The sequence below is a fragment of the Zingiber officinale genome, chromosome 10B (genome assembly GCF_018446385.1).
Source record: "Zingiber officinale cultivar Zhangliang chromosome 10B, Zo_v1.1, whole genome shotgun sequence".
Taxonomy (NCBI): Eukaryota; Viridiplantae; Streptophyta; class Magnoliopsida; order Zingiberales; family Zingiberaceae; genus Zingiber; species Zingiber officinale.
In genome coordinates, this window is record NC_056005.1 from 29,453,132 (window position 1) to 29,473,701 (window position 20,570).

At 46.6% G+C, this 20,570-nt stretch overlaps 2 protein-coding genes across 2 annotated transcripts; both read right to left on the reverse strand.

Moving 5' to 3' along the window:
- Positions 1–1,461: 1,461 nt before the first annotated feature.
- On the reverse strand, positions 1,462–4,145 carry LOC122028628 (G-type lectin S-receptor-like serine/threonine-protein kinase At2g19130). Its single transcript, XM_042587478.1, has one exon. The coding sequence runs from the start codon at positions 4,006–4,008 to the stop codon at positions 1,537–1,539; it is 2,472 nt and encodes an 823-aa protein (XP_042443412.1). The 5' UTR covers positions 4,009–4,145; the 3' UTR covers positions 1,462–1,536.
- A 2,449-nt stretch (positions 4,146–6,594) lies between these two features.
- On the reverse strand, positions 6,595–8,265 carry LOC122029053. Its single transcript, XM_042588012.1, has 5 exons — positions 8,085–8,265; positions 7,528–8,001; positions 7,305–7,423; positions 6,846–7,200; positions 6,595–6,764 (listed from the first exon to the last, which is right to left on the reverse strand). Exons 1-5 carry the CDS (start codon positions 8,263–8,265, stop codon positions 6,595–6,597), a joined length of 1,299 nt encoding a protein of 432 aa, XP_042443946.1.
- Positions 8,266–20,570: the final 12,305 nt, after the last annotated feature.

Here is a 20,570-nt window from a genome sequence, read left to right on the forward strand (position 1 = left end):
TTGCATATAATTTCTCTAAGATATTTTCAACACGAATATACGAATGATAAAAAAAAATTAATGACAAAACACATAATATTTTATTCTAATTTAGTAATTATACTTTTAAATTTTTAGAGTCCCTTTAAAAGTGAAAGAAGCCAAACAAGGGTTAATGATTCGTTTTTTTCCCTTTTAACATCGTAATATTATTTTTTCTGAGGATTATGTACGTTCGGCTAATTTTGGTTTTAACTATTGGCTGCAACGCATTTGCTTGGTAAACTCGTCCATCAAGGCCAGTTATAGCTCAAATAGGTAGTCACATATCAAGTTATATATACTATTTTTCTAGTTTTAGTGTTATTTTTTCTATTATGATGAATAAATATTCAAATGTATATCTGCATCATTCATCGTTTTGAATGTTCATATTAGCTTATTAGAGCGTCCTCTCGGATGGATCTAATGGCTAGCGCATGAGATGTTATCATAATGAAATTTGGGGTTTGAATCTCGACAAAGCGAGGTAAATACCTCTCATATGTACTAGTTGCTATTCCAAAGACTAGTAACCGTCCATGATTTACCTCCTCCGTGTTGATCCTGAGATGAATTGACGAAGATACTGAGGACAAATATATTCACCTTGTATCACGATATTATCTTATTAGAGCTAATTGTTAGGCGCCTAAGATTTTGAAGCTAACCACTGTTCTATCAGTCATGAGTCCGTTGTAGTTTTAATCCCTGCCATATAAGCTTCTTTTTGATATTTTATCTTTTTTTTAAGAAAGATTGTCATGTATACACATGCTCAATTGGAAGATCCCTAAGTAATAATTTATCAAAGAATGTACACGTGCTCGTTAGGGATCTCTCGAGTGGTTTTTTTTTATTAAAAAGATTCTAATTGATGAATTATACACTACATGAATCCGTAAAAATTTAAATAATTCTAAACTATTGAAAACAAAAAAAAAAAATTGATAATGTTCACATGGTTCAATATGTGGATCTTTCGGTTAGATATTAACAGATAAATTATGTAGAATATTTTTTATATAGTGACTTTTTATTTGAATAGATCATAACATCAATGAAATATTTTATATCCCTTAAGAATTAATCTTAAAATCTATCTATTGGAGCAACTCTAAACTAGGATCTCATATTGATGTCGAGGATAAACAAAATCAGAAATGATGAATTAATGTAAATCGAATCTGAATCAAGAGTCATCTGTCATCTTATATTATTGTCATATTTTAATATTGCAAGAACAAATGGAGATCCAAAGCAAATACCTTTACCGACAAGTTGATCTTCTGAAGAAGAGAGAGCGACGGTTGTTGAAAATCTTATTTGATAACTTGGGTAACAAATTTCTATATGCAAAATACATATACGTTAATTCAATCCATAATTAAAATATAAATTAGATCATTTTATTGAATTTAAACTTTAATAACAATATCGGGTGTTACAAATTTACTAAACTGACAAACAAATACAACATTATATATTTGAAGATCTAATACGCAGACCTCAAAATCTTCATGCACTGGAATTGTTCGTCGAACTGCTTCTGATCTGCCAGCCGCTGGGGGTGTCACTGCTGCTCTGCGAACCTTGATTCGCGGAGAGATTTTGATAGAAAAAATTTATGTTCTCCGGCGTTTCAGTAAGAAGTTGGAGAGATCGTGGAATTGGCGGCATGGAGACTTCAAGAAAGCCTTCCAAAACTTGAAGCACCTGCCGCATCGTCGGCCGGCAAATCTCGTTGTCTTGGACGCACCAACAAGCAAGTTTACATACTCTGTTCAGTTCCTCCAAATCCGAATCACCTTCCAATCTTTGATCCAGCAAGCTCCCTATGTTCTTCTCCATGAGTTTGCTGAACACCAGAGTTGGGAAGAACCCTGCAGTGTTGCCTTCCTCCGTCTTCTCCTCCAGGTTCCTCCTCCCCGACACAATCTCGAACAGCATCATTCCGTAGCTGTACACGTCGGCCTTGGCCGTGATCGGCAAGCCGGTAATCATTTCCGGCGCGAGGTAGCCTCTTGTCCCTCTCATCGTAGTCAGGACCCGGCTAAAGTCTCGCCCCATAAGCTTCGCCAGGCCGAAGTCCGACAGTTTGGGAGTCAAGGAATCGTCTAACAGAATGTTCTCCGGCTTAATGTCGCAGTGGATGATGCAGTCCCTGCATTGCTCGTGGAGATAGGTTAATCCTCTTGCGGTTCCGACCGCGATTTGGTACCTCGTCTTCCAGTTCAAAACGATGGCAGAGGCGCTGAAGAGATGAGTGTCTAGTGAGCCTTTAGGCATGAACTCGTAGACGAGCAACCTGTTAGCTCCCTCCGAGCAGAAGCCGATGAGGCGAACCAGGTTGACGTGCTGGATCGTGCCAATGGTGCCCACTTCGGTGCGGAATTGCTTCTCCCCCTGGCGAAGCGCCTCAAGCCTCTTCACCGCGATGGCGGTCGAGTTCGGAAATGAGCCTTTGAACACCGACCCGAAACCGCCGCCGCCGAGCCTGTGCGAGAAATTCTTAGTCGCGTGTCGCAACTCGCTGTACCGGAACGGAACGATCCCGCTGCCCACGGCTTTGGATGCTCCCATCAACCTCGACCTCCGTCGGCGCCACGTCACGAACAAAATGAGAGCCAAAGAAGCCACGACTGCGGCGGCGGCACTGGCAACGGCCCAAGTTACGAGCGTCTTGTTGCTCTTGGGGTTCGACAGCTCCGAGGCGGCCAGACGAAGTTGAAGCGTGCTGGCGCCCGATTCGTCGAACTGATCCTGGAGATTGAACAGCTCGCCGTGCCAAACAGAGCACCTGCTGCCGGAGAAGGAGTAGGCCGTGCAAGAGCAATTGTTCAAGCAGGCCAATTTGCAATCCTCGTCGCGTCCGATGCCGTTCAAAGTCTGACTGTTCACCGGCAGCCTCATGTTGTCCATGGCGAGGAACTTGTCCCTCTGAGAGTTGGACAAGCGGGCTCGATCGACGCACTGCAGCGGCGTGTTCCGGGTGCAGCCTCCGCTCTGGTCGCCCAAGTCCCAGTCGCTCTGGCTCCTGACGCGGAAGCCCTTGACGCACTGGCAGATGGGCATGGCGTTCTCATTGCAGCTGCCGAAAGCTCCGCATAGAGAGTGAACCATGCACGGCTTATCCGGCTTCTGCCAGAAGAGGGTCCACAACTGCTTGTCATCCAGCCACGTCAACTGCTTGATCCGGCCATCGACATCCATCACGAACCCGGAGATGATTGCGGAGGACTTCGTCGAGTAGTTGAAGTAGTTCTCCACAGAGTTGTTGAAATATTGGAAGTCGTAGTTATAATTCGACCTCATCTCCGGAACAAGGCTAAAGATCTGCAACTGCCCGTTCCAAGTCCCGCTGGTCCAGTACGAGTAGGTTGAGTTCCATATTATGAAGTATTGGCTGGTCCCGTTGGGATCCAATTCCAGGTTGAAGATCCCGGGCGTAGGGTCGTCGTTGTTCTTCCAGGCCGTCAGGCGTTGGCTCACGCCGGTGAGCTTGTTCAGCCCGAGTCTGCCGCCGGGGAGCCAGGTGTCGGTGGGGTGGTCCATGCTCTGCCACACTACCCGAGAGGGATTGGAGGCGTCGCACAGCTGGAGATTTCCTGAGTCGAGGAGCATGGCGACGGTGGAATTGGTGGTGGTGTTGGCGTCGGTGGACCAGACGAGGGCGTTGGAAGAGTCGAGGAGGACGAGGTTGCCGTCGGTTGAGATTTTGAACACAGAAGTGGACGGGTCGGCTACGGGGGTCTCCCGGTTGGCGACCCACACAGAGGTGAGCTTGGGAATCTTGCCGTACCATATGCCGACGTAGTATCGATCTGAGTTGCCCGGCGCGAAGAAACCCAGCACGAAGTTACCGCCGGAGGAGGTGATGATTTGCTTCCCCGAAAGAGAGCTGTTGGCGAAGATGGTGTGAGCTGCAGAGCACAGATTGAAGAGGAGAGGAAGAAGAGGAAAAATGCATCTAATTCTTGGAAACATCATGGCAGAAGATGAATCAGACTGAGATCACAAAGAAATATATAGCAGCTTAAGCATTCTTTCGATTTGATCTCCGACTCCGCAAACAATATCTGCCTGTGAATTTAATAGCTCGATCCGTAGGCCGTAGCTGCTAACCAATATTTTTATAGCCAGGCACCATCTGGTCTTTAATTCTATGATTGAAATCCCTTAGGTGAAAGACAGACCGTGTGAACGTATGATAAATCTAGTATAATAATCAAAGGTCAATCTTTCATGGGTCAATCTCATTATGTGCTCAACGCTGTATAAATCTCGCTTCATAGATATGGGATCAATTCTAGGAGGATCGGTAAGATAATAAATCTATTTTTTTTTTTAATTCTATGATTGTAGTATGCGGGCATAGCATTAATTTTTTTTTATTTTAATTCTATGATTGCACAACAATAGAAGATAGTAGCTAAAATATTGATTTTTTTAAGAACAGAATTACTACTACAGAATAAGTAAAAATTCAAATTTTAATAGAGTTGAGGAAAAAAAATCTTCCTCCAATTTTATGATTTATCTCTTCACATATTGCCGTTGATTGATTATGTGAAATCGTTAGGCTGATAAATTTTACGATAATAAAATATTGATCTTTTAAAATTTCTTAATTAAATAAATTTAGAACAGTACGAGTCTTTATTGAGACTGGAGGTTGTGCTCCTCTATTTGACCTTGAATTTGACAGCAGCAAAGAATTAGCTAGCTTTGAAAATTAAAAGAAGCGTAAGAAGGTTGTTCAGAATGATGTGATGACTTTTCAGTGATACAACGTAACGACCGGTTGATAGTTTATTAACGGATATCTTAAAAAACCAGGCGAGAAGAAGATGGATGCTATGCTTTATATTATGATTCATATGATTTCTAGTAATTTTATGCGAAGACAAATAAAATGAGAAGGACATTTCAATAATACATAATTGAGTCCCAAACTAACAAACCAAATCTAATATTAGCACCACCAAATCTAATATTAGCACCGTCTTGGGCACCATAATCAAGATGCTCCCTCAGTCCACCTCACCCACATGCATGTTTGGCTGTACATCACCTCCGCGGGCTGGATCAACCGGTTAAAGCGTGATATCCTTGCACAATGAGTTGTAGGGTCGAAGGTCCACGGACGCGCACTGGATGAATAATCTGGGCCGGCTGTGTTAAATTCCGGAGACACCACGCTTTACCCGGGCCAGCATTCACCGCTGATTTACCTCCTCCTAGAATCCCTGTGGGGCCAGGCCTAGGGGGCCGTTGGGCGGCGGGACCCGCCTTTTTGCACAATGTTTGGCTGTACATCGCCCCCACGGGCTGGATCAATCGATTAAGGCGTGACATCCTTACACAATGAGTCGTAGGGTCGAAGGTCCACGGACACACACTGGATAAATAATCTGGGCTGGCTGTGTTAAATTCCGGAGACACCACGCTTTACCCGGGCCAGCATTCACCGCTGATTTACCTCCTCCTAGGATTCCTGTGGAATCAGGTCTAAGGGGCCGTTGGGCGGCGGGACCCACCTTTGCACAATGTTTGGTTGTACATCGTAATCATCATTCAAAGTCCTGATAGTCATTGTGTTTATCAACAATTCTTGATTTAGATGAATAACTTGTCGATATTATTTAGTCAAATGGTCAAAAATTATTTATTCAAATGGGGTTTCCAGACATTGTCAAACGTCAAATATGAACCTGAGGAAGGCTTCAAAAATAATTTTTTTTCAAAAAAAAAAAAAAGGAAAAAAACTAAGACACAATTCTACAATGTCTAGGTTGCCAAGTCAATTTTGATTTTTTTTTGGTCATCTGATTATTTGCAGCAACTGGCCTACACTAAACCTACACGCTTTACAAAATGTCATGTATAAAACTTTCAACCCAGGGATTTAATTTTTATTTCTTTTTTCGTAAATCACATAGTTTATAAATACCAAAAGATATATTTTACCAGCTTCGTTTTTTTCATGTCCAATATCTTTTAAAGTATTTTAAAATAAAATATTTTAATATATATATATATATATATATATATATATATATATATATACACATACAAAAGAAAAGAATGATAGCCTTCACACCCTTATAAGGATGATGTGAGCGATAACAGACGTGGTAAGTTGACGTATCTCTCTCTCTTTTGTAATTCTATATGTAATCTCTCTCCTACAATTCTACATACACGGTGTGGTTCTATTTTGAAAAAACAACACTACCTGGTATTATTTTGAAAAAGAACATCGCTACATGGTGTTGTTTTAAAAAGTAATACCATATTGAAAAAAACAATGCCAACTTGATGCTGTTTTAATCAGTGTTTTAAATCGCGTAGCGTTGATTCATAGCATTTTTGTCTTGTCATTGCGTAGCGTAAATAGGGTAGCGTATAACGCAAGCTTTTCGTGCACGTCAATGTTTAAATTTTAAAAAATAAAATATACTTATATAAGTAAAATAAAAATAACATAACCTAAAATTAATCATAATAATTCATTACATGTCAAAATATCTCATACCAACAATTTAAAAAGTCTTATAATTAAAACAACATAACTTAAAAATAATCAGTATCATCCAACTCTATATCATTATCATCATCAATAGTGTCTATGGTTGGAAAATTTCCACTATCTAAAGTTGGAATTACTCCATAATTTTCAGCATCAAGATGATTATCTTCCACATCAACAAGACTCAACCTTGCTTGTTTGTCTTTGCTTCCACCTATTATATAAGAGATACAACATTTAAGAATCAATTATAGATGAAGTAGATATAAATAAATAATTTACATATGCTTAGTACTTGAATTTTCAGCAACTCTTTTTTTTGAATTCGTAGGAGGAACTTCAACTATATCCTCAACATCTTCGACTCGCTTATCTGAGTCGAAAAGACTTTCAAAGGTAGCAGATGGCACACTCACAATAGGATCACTTTCAAATAATTCATCATCTTCAAGCCATTTAGTAGTTACGGGGAGAACTGGACCTTCTTTCTCAGTTATCCATTCATCATCTGAATTAATTTCATCAACTACAATGGGATCAATCTTGTCTCTCCTCCTAATACTTCTCTCCCTAAGCTTGAAGTTATATTTCACAAACACCAACGCATTCAACTTTGCATGTTCAAGCCTATTTCTCTTTTTTGTATGAATCTAATATTACAAAAAAGAAAACATATATATATAAAAATAAACAATGATATGAAAATTATAAAACAATTAAAATTCAAGTAGAGTTAGAAACTTAGAATACTCACCGATTCAAAAGTGCTCCAATTTCTTTCACATCCCGAAGCACTACAAGTGAGACCAAGCACTCGAATTGCAAATGTAGTAAGCTCGGGTGTCTTACTTCCAAAACGTTCCCACCACGAGACTAATAAGTAATAACATTAAAAAAAAATTACAAGAATGTATATAATTTTAAAATATGAATGCTAGTATAATTTTACAAGAACGGTTACAAGAAGAAAATTTTACCCGGAGTTCGCAACATTCTTGTTCGTTTTGCTATTGGAGTTCCAAATTCTCCTTCAGCTTTATTATATAAGTCCAATTGGATGTCTGCTTTAAGACGATCATCAGAAGACAACATCCTATCCATGCAAGTATACAATCCATCTCTAACTTCATCACAATAAGAAAATCTTTCTTCATAACGCAATTGCGGATTCAAATAGTACCCGGCCGCGTGTAGAGGATGATGAAGTTGTGGAGTCCATCGTGAATCAATTTTTTTCCAAATGGGTTTGTATTTTCTGTCAACTCCCCCACAATTAAATTTTATTGTCTCTTTTGCCTTATCCATAAGTTCATAAATATATCCCATGGCCGATCTCTCCTCCGAATCAACTTCCCTTAACACACTTACAAGAGGAACAACACTCTTAACACAAAATGCAACATGTGGCCAAAAGTTGGGATCATTAATAACAATTCTCTTCACGACCTTCCCTGAGTTGTTTGAGATAGTGGTGAACTAACCCAATCTTTGGAAGCAAACATTTGTTCAAGTGGCCTTTTAACCTTATGCATACTTTGAAGAGTGAAAAATGAAGTAGCAAAGCGAGTAACAGCAGGACGGAGAATTTCTTTACCGTTTGTATACTTTCTCATCAAAGAAAGTATAGTCCCATGACCATAAAGGAACTTCACAACCATCTTAGCATGCTCAATTGTGTCAGAAAAAATCTTCAACTTTGCAATATCCTCCAACATTAGATCAATGCAATGCGCCGCACAAGGTGTCCACCAAATTCTATGTCTAGTCTCCATAATTTTTTTCCCCGCCTTAATGCAATTCGAAGCATTATCCGTGACAATTTGAATTACATTTTCCTCTCCCACCTCATCAACAACATCATTAAGATATTTAAAGATCAATTCCCTATTTTTAATAGAATATGATGCATCAATAGATTTCAAAAAGAAAGTGTCGGCGGGACTATTTACTAAAAAATTGATCAAACTTCTATTCTTTCCATCCGTCCAACCATCGGACATAATAGTGCATCCATATTTTTTCCATGCCTTTTTATGCTCCTCATATATTAGGTTGATGCCATCAACCTCAGCTTTAAGTATCCAAGTTCTTAACTCATGCATTGAAGGAGGCTTGAACCCTCTTCCCTATTCCGCAATGCCCTCAACCATAGGCAGCCAATAAGGATCATTCACAACATTAAACGGAAGTGCGGCAGAGTAAATAAAACAACCAATTCTACGCTTCACATCAACCAACAAATCTTTTTTGTATGTCGAATTTAGGGTTGTTTGTCGAGGTTCGGAACTAACAAACCCATGAAGAGTACCTTTACCTTTTGATTCACCACTACCAGAACATCCAATTGAATTTCCCCCTACACTTCCAACTTTTGATGATTGCGTACTCATACTTTGGGGACCTTCACCGATCTCTCGTAACAATTCAGTTTGTTTACTTTTAGATGCTCTAATTTTGTCAAGTGATTCTCTAATTTCTTTCTTAATATCATCCAGAACACTAACACAAGGTGCAACCCCTTTATGAGTTTGAGCTAAATGTTCCTTCAAGCGAGTAATCCCTCCATTCGATATATGATGACAAAATTTGCACCGAACAGCTTTTTCCCCTTCATTTTGATAACAATACTTCCAACCAATATCTTTTTTATCTTTTTTTGATAAATTCGTAGACATTGCAAATTCTAACTAGACAATCAAAATCCTAGGAAAACAAAAGAAAAAAATCAGAATAAATAATTAATTAATTAGAAACAAATCAACAAAAAAAAATCAATCCAGGGCATCTGGATCGATCATTGCATCGATCCAAGGAATTGGATCGATCCAGCGATCGATCCAGGGTCGAACAGAAAGGATCTGGATCGGTCGCTGGATCGATCCATGTTGGTGCGGGAAGCATCCGACGATCGAACCTTGGTTTTGATAATGGCAAAGGATTCAAAGTTAAGTTAGTGTGTGATCTAACATGTTTGAATGAGTGTTTCAGGAAAGTCCTAGCTGCGGTTAGGCAGGTGAAAAACCCTAAGGGGTGGTAACCTTAGGTCCTAGGGGGCGGTAACCCTGGGTGGAGGAAAACCCTAAGGGGCGGTAACCTTAGGTCCTAGGGGGCGGTAACCCTGGGTGGAGGAAAACCCTAAGGGGCGGTAACCTTAGGTCCTAGGGGGCGGTAACCTTAGGTCCTAGGGGGTGGTAACCCTAGGTGGAGAAAAACCCTAGGGGTGGTAACCCTAGGCGGTAAGTCCAGTCGGTCTGAAGGATCGGACTGGCATCAGGTAATCTCTCCTGAGGGGAGTAGGTGAGGATGCGTTCCCCGTAGAGGGAACAGTAGGCGTCGGGTCGACCTAGGGTTTCCGGTTGGAAATCCGAAGTCAGACTCGGACAGTCCGAAGACTGTCAGTTATTACTTACTATGTTTTATCAGATTCTAACACTGTCTTGCAGGGTATTTTTGCTCGGACTAACATTTGTTTGTAGGTGAGGAACCTGCTGGAAAAAGGTGGTCCGGGCGCCCGGGACCAAGTTTTATCCCTTGCGCGACTTCGTCACGTGGAGCATCCTGGTTGGTTGGCCACGTCACACTCCAGGCGCCCGGAAAGGATCCAGGCGCCCTGAATGTCATATAAAAAGAGGGTTGAGGTGCAGCTTCACAACAACAATTGAACAAGCCTTCCTTCTGCTGTGTGATGCTCAAGAAACGACTCTAAAGTGCTGTTACAGTCGCCGACGACCTAAAGCTTCAGTTATTATTTTGTTGTCGGTATTATTTCAATTCCAGTTGTACTTATTTCCGTGTACTTATTTATGATATTATAGTTGTTGCCCACCGGAAGCGATCAAGGATCGCGGGCCTTCGAGTAGGAGTCGCCTTAGGCTCCGAACGAAGTAATTCCCTGTGTCTCTGTGTTTGACTGTTAATCCTGTCCGAACCAGGCTCAATGGACGCTGGGGATGTGGCGCTCCCTGCTGGATCCTCGAGTGCTCCGGCGAACCTGCAACAAAACCGAGCCGGGGGGGTGTCCCGGCGACGGCCCTCCGACGCTCAAGTTAGGCGAAGGAATAAGAAAGTGTCTGAGAAAATGGAGACTTGTGTACCTCCGGTTGAAGAAATGGAGGCCTTATATAGACCTCTCGAAGGAGCCTGGGCACACCAATCGAAGCGATCACCTGCTTTCGACCATGCCTAGGTGTGGGCCTGTCAGAAGGGCATCCATAAGACCATACTGCTACTGTATCAACCTTTCCGTGACGTGAAGGTGGGGCCTTTAATAGTGCCATTTTGCGTACAGTCTAATCATCATGCCTTTGCTGACACATCATATCCCGAGCCGAGCGAATAGGCCGCTCGGCTAACCACTGTTCCCTCGCCACGATTCTGGCCGAGCGGACACCTCCTCTCGGCCATTCCTCCGCCGATCCGGCCGAGCGGACACCTCCGCTCGGCCATTCGGCTCCGGTTCTTCTGCCCTCGGTTGGGACCCTTCAGGAAGTGGGTCTCCCATTCTTACCGCCGGATCACTTGCCTCCCCTTCAAGTCTAGTCGAAGGAGGCAGTGAGTCCGACTGACTGGACTGTGTGTCCGAGCGGGCGGTCGTCGCCTTATCGCTGCTGCTGATATCCCTTGAGCCGTTCGGCCCTCATGCCAAATTTAGCCGCTCGGCTCTTCACTTTGTATGCCTTGGCGCCCAACGTGGATGTTTGCTTGTCTAAATCCTCTCGAAAATCGCGCAAGTCTTTTTCATTAAGCCGAAGCATGCGCGGTATAGGCGCATTAATTGCGCTTGGTGACAGGGCACCACGTGGCTTGTCTCTAGTGGCGGTGACGCTCCGTACGATGGGACGCCCTTTGTTTTGAAATGAACGGCTAGATGATGACCTCGTCTCTTGTGCCCTTCATCCGACGGACGAGGCTGAGCGGTCTCGTTTGTATAAAACCCTTGTTCTGACCTTCACGCCGCATTCTCTGTTTCATCGCACGTCCTCCGTCGAAGCTGCCTGCCGCTAGCTTACTCCGGCGACTCCCAGTGCTTGCTTTCCGGTGGTTTTCGAGTTCCTGGGCTTCTTTCCTTTGATCTTCCCTCAGTAAGCTTCTTCTCTTCTCTCGTCCCCTTGTTTCCGAGTATTGCTAGGCTTCCTTCCCTTCTTTAGTCATGACGAGCACTTCTGCACCCGCTACCGAGGTTCACGGTCCGTGGTATATGAGTATGGAGAGTAGGTTAGATGAGGAGCACGCCCGGCGCGTTGTTAGGACCTACGGGATCCCGCAAGACCATGAAATAGTTGTAGCCGGCCTGACCGACCGGCCCCATAACCCGCCGATCGGTACTATTTGTTTTTTTCTGGACCAATTCCAGGGCGGCCTTAGATTTCCTACTCATCCATTTATTTTGGAAGTTTGTAATTATTTCCGCATCCCGCTCGGCCAACTTGTGCCGAATTCCTTTAGGCTACTGAGTGGGATTGTCGTCCTCTTTAGGTTGCACAGTATCCCACTTGACCCCAGAATATTCCACTACTTCTTCTACCCCAAACAATCCGAGTTGGATACTTTTATTTTCCAAAGTAGAATAGGCTTCAAATTTTTTGAGAACATGCCGACCTCCAACAAGCACTGGAGGGAGTTCTTCTTCTATATACGACTTCCCGAGCGGCCAGCATTCAGGACCAAATGGCAGACCGTTGTGCCGACCCAGCCGGAGCTCGGCAAATTCAGAAGCAATCCGGCCTACCTTCATACGGCAAATTGCTTGTCCGGTCAGCGGTACAAAATCGACCAGTTGCTTCTCAAGGGGGTGTTGTACATTTTTGGATTATCTCCCGTTCGGGCCAATCTCCCCTACCGCATGGGTAAGGACTCTTTACCCCCTTCACCTTTTTTGTCTAATTGATTTTAATTTCTTCCACTGCAGCTGAAGTCATGTGGCGCTCCAAGGCTACCGATCATCTGAAATTAAAGGCCGTGGAAATTGAGGTGGCTACCAAAAAAGAACTTGCCGAGCGGGGTCTTATCCCCAGCCGCCCAGCAGATGCAGGAGAGGGGGGGACGCAGTCCGCCCCTGAAACAGAAGTCACCCAACCCACTTCAACGGAGGTTGAGGCGGATCCTGTTTCCTCTGCTCCAGCCGAGCTGGCAGTCCCCCAGGCCGGGGATTCACCACGGGAAGTTCGGCGGAAACGTCGAAGAGAGTCCAGCCTTCCGTCGACCCCAGAGGGCGAACCGCAGGCGCCGATCGAGATCGCTTCTCCAGATCGCACGCCTTCGCAGAGCAGGACCCCCGTGGCCTCGCCCACCGCACAGCCCTCTGGCTCTCCTCCACGGACTCGTCGTCGCTTACGACGGTTGGGCGAAACTTCAACCATAGGGGAGTCCTCGGGCCAGGCGACTGCGGCTGAGGAAGTGCCGGCCGGCCACCCGACCATCAAGACTACCCTTCGATTCCCGTCGGAGGAATATTTATTGTCTGCCGATCGGCCATCAAGCCCCGTTCATGAAATAACCTTGACGGGTCCGCTCGCCAAACTTTTCGAGGACGCCCAGATTCGGGTAGCAGCTCGGCGATAACCACATGCAGCAGGCCACTAGGTAGGTTCATTTTTCTTCCTGTGCCATGCTACTGTTCGGTTCCTGATTTTATTATTTTCCTTACAGCATTGGGCCGAGCAAATCGCCACTAGCCATCGGCTGGCCGAGCTAGAGGATCTTATGGAAAAGCTCCAAGTCTCGGGGGGTCCATCGGCCGAGCGGGAGAAACAAGCCCGCGAGGCCGAACAGAAGAAGGCCGTCGACCTGGCTACAGAGGTGGCTCGACTCGAAGGCTTGGTGAAGAAACGCGACGAAGACGTGAAGCGCGCCAGTAGCCGGAAGAAGCGGGCGATCGCTGATCTGGACAAGATGAAAGTTGAAGTCCGAGCCCTAGATCAGCGATCTAAGGAGCTAGAAGCCCAACTAACTACCGAACGGGATGGGCGCTCAGCTGAACGCACTAAAGCGGAGGTGGACCAGAAAGTTCTTCAAGATTCACTAATTGCCTCCCGGGCGGCGCTCAGAAAGTACAAGGAAGGGGAGCCGAGTCGTCTGGCTGCTGCACGTCAAGATTACCTCCGCTCGGAGAGGTTCGGCACGAAATTTGGCGGCAGCGTCTCTTCAACCTTTGCCGAGGCCGTTAAGGTCACTATGGCCTACTTGAAGAAGGGTGGCCACCTTCCTGCGGGAATGCACATTCCCGCCTCCGATCTGGCGGCCATGACAGACGACATTCCGGACAGTTTCTTCAACTTCGAAGACCCCGAGTGAAGAGTGTTCCTCGTCTCTATCTTGTTTTTGCGTTTCTTACGCCCAGCGCAACTTTTTGTACTTGCCGTCCGGCATGCTTTCCCTTTAATGCAATTATGTCTTTGCTTGCGTCTTCCTGATCATTATCCATAATATTCTTCTGTTTGCTTAACGTTTATGCTTAGAGTCAGTCATGCTCTAAGTGTTCTCTGTCACGCGGCCGATCAGCTCAACCCATTAAACAAAGTCCGAGCGGGAGGGCCTACTCGCTCTGCACGTATCTAGTCTGTGTGAAGTCAACGAACGCCAAGTATCGAAGGACCAACGCCCGAGCGGGCCTAAATGTTTTAATACTTGTGGTTTCCGCGGTTTCTTATTCTCTGATATTCGTTCGTCCGCCCGGGGTATTTATAGTCGCCGGACCGACTCTCGATTTTTAACGATGGTGCTCGTCGATTTTCCGCTCGGTTTTTATAGACGCCGGCTCGTCTCTCGATTTTTAACGTCGGAGCTCGACGGCGCGGATATTTATAACCGGTCGGCGCAGCTCTCGATCTTTAACGACGGAGCTCGTCGGCGTGGATATTTATAGCCGGTCGGCGCGGCTCTCGATCTTTAACGACGGAGCTCGTCGGTTTTCCACTCGATTTTTATAGATGCCGGCTCGTCTCTCGATTTTTAACGTCGGAGCTCGACGGTGCGGATATTTATAGCCGGTCGGCGCGGCTCTCGATCTTTAACGACGGAGCTCGTCGGCGCGGATATTTATAGCCGGTCGGCGCTCGATCTTTAACGACGGAGCTCGTCGGCGCGATATTTATGCCGGACCGTCTCGATCTTTAACGACGGAGCTCGCCGGTATTGATCGGCGCGGCGCTCGATCTTTAACGACGGAGGTCGGAGGTCTTTGGCGCGGATATTTATAGCCGGTCGGCGCGGCTCTCGATCTTTAACGACGGAGCTCATCGGCGGATATTTATAGCCGGCCGGCGCGGCTCTCGATCTTCGTCGGAGCTCGTTGGCGCGGATATTTATAGCCGGTCGACGCGGCTCTCGATCTTTAACGCCGGAGCTCGACGGCGGATATTTATAGCCGGCGCGGCTCTCGATCTTTAACGCCGGAGCTTGACGGTCTTTCGCTCGATATGGTCGGCCGGCTCTCGATCTTTAACGACGGAGCTCGTCGGCGCGGATATTCCGGCTCGGCTCTCGATCTTTAACGTCGGAGCTCGACGGCGCGGATATTTATAGCCGGTCGGCGCAGCTCTCGATCTTTAACGTCGGAGCTCGACGGTCTTCGGCGCGGATATTTATAGCCGGTCGGCGCGACTCTCGATCTTTAACGACGGAGCTCGTCGGGCTTTTAAGCCTAATTTGGACAACGCCACCGCCAAACCAAGACTGGTCTTGAATTGAGCCTTGGCTCGACAATATACCTCCTACCGAGCACGGCCTTCGTTGTCGAGCGCTGGTCGAGCACTTACCTCCCACGAGCAAGACGGGCCTTCGGATAACCAACCGTTCGGCTATGAACACAGAATGCCTTGAGAATAATTTATTTCCTGCGATAAAAGGAGTACAGCTATTTTGACTTTACACAAGATAGAGCAAAAGCGCACCTCTCACCCAGCCCTATATGGCTGAAGGTGATTTGCACTCCATGGCCGATCCAGCATCCGGCCTTCCGCATCCTTGAGGTAATAAGCGCCCGAACGGAGCTTCTTGACCACTTCAAAGGGTCCTGCCCAGGGAGCTTCCAACTTGCCGACATCTCCGACCGGCTTGACTTTCTTCCAAACTAGGTCGCCTACTTGAAAGGCTCTGGGGATCACGCGCCGGTTGTAGTTCTGTTTCATACGTTGCCGGTACGCCATCAGCCGGACGGACGCTTTAGCTCTTTCCTCTTCGACGAAGTCTAGCTCCATGTTCCTCCGTTCGGCGTTATTTTCATCATAATTTTGTACCCGAACGGACTCCACCCCAACTTCAATCGGGATGACTGCTTCGCCTCCATACACCAAGTGAAATGGGGTGATGCTCGTTCCCTCCTTTGGTGTCGTGCGGAGAGCCCATAGGACGCCCGGCAGCTCGTCTACCCAGCTGCCTCCTTCATGGTCGAGCCGAGCCCGTAAAATTCTGAGAATCTCTCGGTTGGTTACCTCGGCTTGACCGTTACTCTGGGGGTATGCCACCGATGTGAAGTGCTGCTCGATGCCATAACTTTCGCACCACTTCCCGAGCAGCTTCCCAGTGAATTGACGTCTGTTGTCGGAGACGAGTCGTCTTGGGATGCCAAAGCGGCAGATGATATTTTGCCATATGAACTTTTTAACCATCTGCTCGGATATTTTTGCAAGTGGCTCAGCTTCTACCCATTTTGAGAAGTAGTCGACCGCCACCAATAAGAACTTCCTCTGCCCGGTAGCCATGGGGAAGGGTCCCACGATGTCCATCCCCCATTGGTCGAACGGGCAGGCCACAGTTGATGCTTTCATCTCATCTGCCGGTCGGTGGGACATGCTGTGATACTTCTGACAGGATAGACAATTTGCAACGGTCCGGGCAGCATCCTTTTGAAGTGTTGGCCAAAAATACCCGGCTAGCAAAATCTTCCTGGTTAACGACCGTCCGCCTGGATGTCCACCGCACGAACCTTGGTGCACTTCTCGAAGGATGTACTCGGCATCTTCCCAGCTGACGCATTTTAGGAGCGGACGGGAGAAGGCCTTCTTGTAGAGTTGATCTCCTACAAGGGTGAACCGACTAGCCCTTCTCTTCAGTAAATGAGCTTCTTCCCGGTCGGAGGGGGTAGCTCCCGAGCGCAAAAACTCCACAATAGTTGTCCTCCAGTCGCTCGGGTATGTGATGCCCTCCATCCGATCGACATGTGCTACTAAAGATACTTGCTCGATCGGCTTCTGAGAGCTGACCGGGGATAACGCGCTTGCCAGCTTGGCCAATTCATCCGCCACTTGATTCTCCGCCCGGGGGATCTTCTGAATAATTACCTCCCTAAAGTTGAGCTTAAGTTTTTCAATAGCCTCCACGTAGAGCTTGAGTCTTGTACTATTTATCTCGAAAATCCCCGAGATTTGCTGAGCAGCCAACTGGGAATCTGAATAGAGGATGACCCGGACGGCTCTAACGTGCCGAGCGGCCTGCAATCCAGCAATAAGGGCTTCATATTCTGCTTCGTTGTTGGTCGCTCGGTAATCTAGCCGGACGGAGAGCTGCATTCGCTCTCCTTGTGGGGACAGCAAAACTATGCCAATATCGCTCCCGTGTCTAGTGGACGATCCATCCACGAACACTTTCCACACAGCTTTGGGTTCCGGGTCCTGCACATCCGTCACAAAATCGGCTAAGGCTTGTGCCTTGATAGCCGAGCGGGGTTGATATTGGATATCAAATTCGCTTAGCTCAGTTGTCCATTTGATGAGCCATCCGGAAGCTTCTGGATTTAAAAGCACTCGTCCCAACGGGCTATTGGTCTTGACGATAATCGTGTGCGCCAGGAAATAAGGACGAAGTCTCCGAGCGGCCAGGATCAGAGCAAAGGCCAACTTCTCGAGTCCGGTGTAGCGGGTTTCAACATCTTTCAAGATATGACTAAGGAAATATACAGGTTGCTCCTCACCTCCCGACCGGACTAACGCTGATCCCACAGTCTGCTCGGTTGAGGATAAATAAATGTGCAACGGTTCGCCGACAGCTGGCTTGGCCAGCACAGGTAGGGAATTTAAGTACGTCTTCAGTTCTTCAAAGGCTCGATCGCAGTCTTCATTCCATTGGAACTTTGTAGCTTTGCGGAGGACTTTGAAGAACGGAAGGCTCCGGTCGGCAGTCTTGGAGATGAAGCGTGATAGCGCTGTAATCCGACCGGTCAGCCTCTGTACTTCCCTCATGTTTCTGGGCGGTGGCATGTCCTGAAGAGCCTTCACCTTGCTAGGATTAGCTTCAATACCCCGTTCGGTCACAATATAGCCCAAGAAACGTCCTCCTTTGGCGCCGAACAAACACTTATGAGGATTTAGCTTGACCCCATATTTTCTGAGTGTACGGAAGGTTTCTTCCATATCTTCGCATAAAGTGGCCGCTCGGAAGGACTTGATGAGGATGTCATCTACATAGACCTCCAGGTTGTGTCCGATTTGCTCGCGGAAGACCCTATTCATCAATCTTTGATATGTTGCTCCGACATTCTTCAGTCCGAACGGCATCACCGTATAGCAATACGTCCCGTCCGGTGTAACGAAGCTAACTTTTTCCTGATCCTCCGGGGCGAGCGGCACTTGATGATAGCCTTGGTAGGCGTCTAGCATACATATAAGCTCGCATCCGACTGTAGAATCTACGAGCTGGTCGATTCAGGGCAGAGGGTAGAAATCCTTCGGGCAAGCTTTGTTTAGATCTCTGAAGTCGATGCACACCCTCCATTTGTTGCCCGGCTTGGAGACGAGCACCACATTTGCTAACCAGCTTGGGAATTGAACCTCCCGTATGTGGCCGGCCTCTAAGAGCCTTTCTACCTCCGCTCGAATGATAATATTCTGCTCGGCGCTGAAATCTCTTCTCCTTTGTTTTACTAGCCGAGCGTCCGGCCGGACGTGAAGCTTATGTTGGGCTATACTAGGGGAGACACCGGGCAACTCATGCGTCGACCAAGCGAAGACGTCATGATTCATCTGGAGGTATTTGACCACTTCTTCTTTCTGTTTGTCCTCCAGGTCGGCGGCAATAAAGGTTGTAGCCTCCGATCGGCTCGGATGGATCTGAACCTCCTCCTTTTCATCATAAATTAAAGCAGGAGGTTTCTCGGTTATGGCGTGCACCTCGATCCGTGGAGCCTTTCGCGCGGCGCTGGATTCGGCTCGGACCATTTCCACATAGCATTTCCGAGCGGCTAACTGATCTCCTCGCACTTCACCGATTTTGTCCTCGACTGGGAATTTGATCTTCTGATAGAACGTCGACACAACAGCTCAGAATTCGCTTAACGTCGGTCGCCCCAGTATCACGTTGTAGGATGAAGGGGAGTCGACCACCACAAAGTTTGTTGTCCTCGTTCTCCGGAGCGGTTCTTCCCCTAAGGAGATAGCCAGTCTTACCTGTCCGACCGGAAGAACCTCATTGGCCGTAAACCCGTAGAAGGGGGTTGTCATGGGCAGCAGCTCGGCTTGATCGATTTGTAGTTGATCAAAAGCCTTTCTGAAGATGATGTTGACCGAGCTGCCAGTGTCAATGAAGATACGGTGGATGGTGTAGTTGGCTATCACCGCTTTGATGATAAGGGCATCATCATGCGGCACTTCAACTCCCTAAAGATCCTTGGGCTCGAAACTGATCTCGGGTCCGCTCGCCTTTTCTTGGCTGCAACCCACCTCATGGATTCTGAGCTGCCGGGCGCTTGCCTTTCTCGCCCTGTGTGAATCTCCTCCGGTCGGCCCACCCGCAATAATATTGATTTCTCCCCGGGAGGTGTTGTTTCTGTTCTCCTCCTCCCGAGCGGACTGCCTAGGTCGCTCATTGGACCTTCGAGAGCGATCTTCATGCCTTGGAGGGAAACGCTGTTCGGGAGATCTTCTATATGTGTCACGCCCCAGAGGAGTCTCTGTTCGAAGAAATTTCGGCAGCATCTCCCCTGTACGGCGGACAATCTGAAACTTTTCTACAAGCACTATATACCTCAGCCACATGCGGCTGGAATAATAACAATAAAAGAAAACAAACACCACGCAGTTAATAATAAAGCAGCCCACTTGGCTGTACAAAAACCAAAACACAAAACTGCTAGCCGGCTAGGCTTACACAACCATTAACAAATACAAAACACCACATAACAACATCAACTCTCCAAAAATAAAACCAAAGTACAGAGCTAAACAAAACTGATACATAAAACAAACAAAACATACGTGAATCCGATAAGTCCTCTGATGTGACGTGGGGACCAGCAGACAGGATACTCCAAGCGACACCAAAACCAAACCTGGTACCTGAAAAAAAATAGTATCAACGGGGGTGAGTTCAACAACTCAGCGAATACCAATGGAAATGAGTAGTAAGATATATCTAACAGCAACAATCATGGAATACAGCTTCCTAATCATATATAGGGAATACGCAAAACTGAAAGGTAACTGAGGAAACTGTACTCACCAGGAACTCCTATCCCGACAAAAAGGTCGTCAAACCGAAAGTGTCAATAATCCTGTATGCAGGTCAAAAGTATGTATCCAACCAAAATGCAGCAATCAAATGCAGCAAACACAATCATAAAAATATAAATGCATCAATGCATATGATGCTAATGATGCGTCCTGGTCACCCCTGACGCCAGTCAGTCATCTCGCACACAAATGGTGAGACCGAGTGGGTAGGGCTGTGACAACCGTGCACTCTGTCGTCACTACTCCTGATGAATGATCGAGTGGACGGGATGCTGTCGGAGTACTCCTATCCTGTGACCCCAAATCCTAAATGGGGGAGCTCAATGCTCTCATCTCCCGGTACACGATAACGGGGAGGTATCTCTGCCGGCTACCACGCTGAGTCACCTGACCAACGGAGCTAAACAGAGTCCACCGTCTGCCGGCTACTACGCTGCTACACTAAATGCCAGCGGAGCCAAACAGAGCGGAACTGTCTGTCGGCTACCACGCTGAGTCCTCAGACCAACGGAGCCAAACAGCAGAACCGCCACACACCTGCCTGATATATCACTAAACCATGAGTGGGGGTGTGTGCA

What these genes read in the sequence shown, in the direction of transcription:
- LOC122028628 (XM_042587478.1), bottom strand. Translation starts at nt 4,008, where the DNA reads ATGATGTTTCCAAGAATTAGATGCATTTTTCCTCTTCTTCCTCTCCTC.
- LOC122029053 (XM_042588012.1), bottom strand. Translation starts at nt 8,265, where the DNA reads ATGTTGGAGGATATTGCAAAGTTGAAGATTTTTTCTGACACAATTGAG. An exon ending in TTCATTTTTCACTCTTCAAA is followed by an intron (nt 8,002 to 8,084) that starts GTATGCATAAGG and finishes CAAACAACTCAG; the next exon opens with GGAAGGTCGTGAAGAGAATT. An exon ending in AAGAATGTTGCGAACTCCGG is followed by an intron (nt 7,424 to 7,527) that starts GTAAAATTTTCT and finishes ATTACTTATTAG; the next exon opens with TCTCGTGGTGGGAACGTTTT.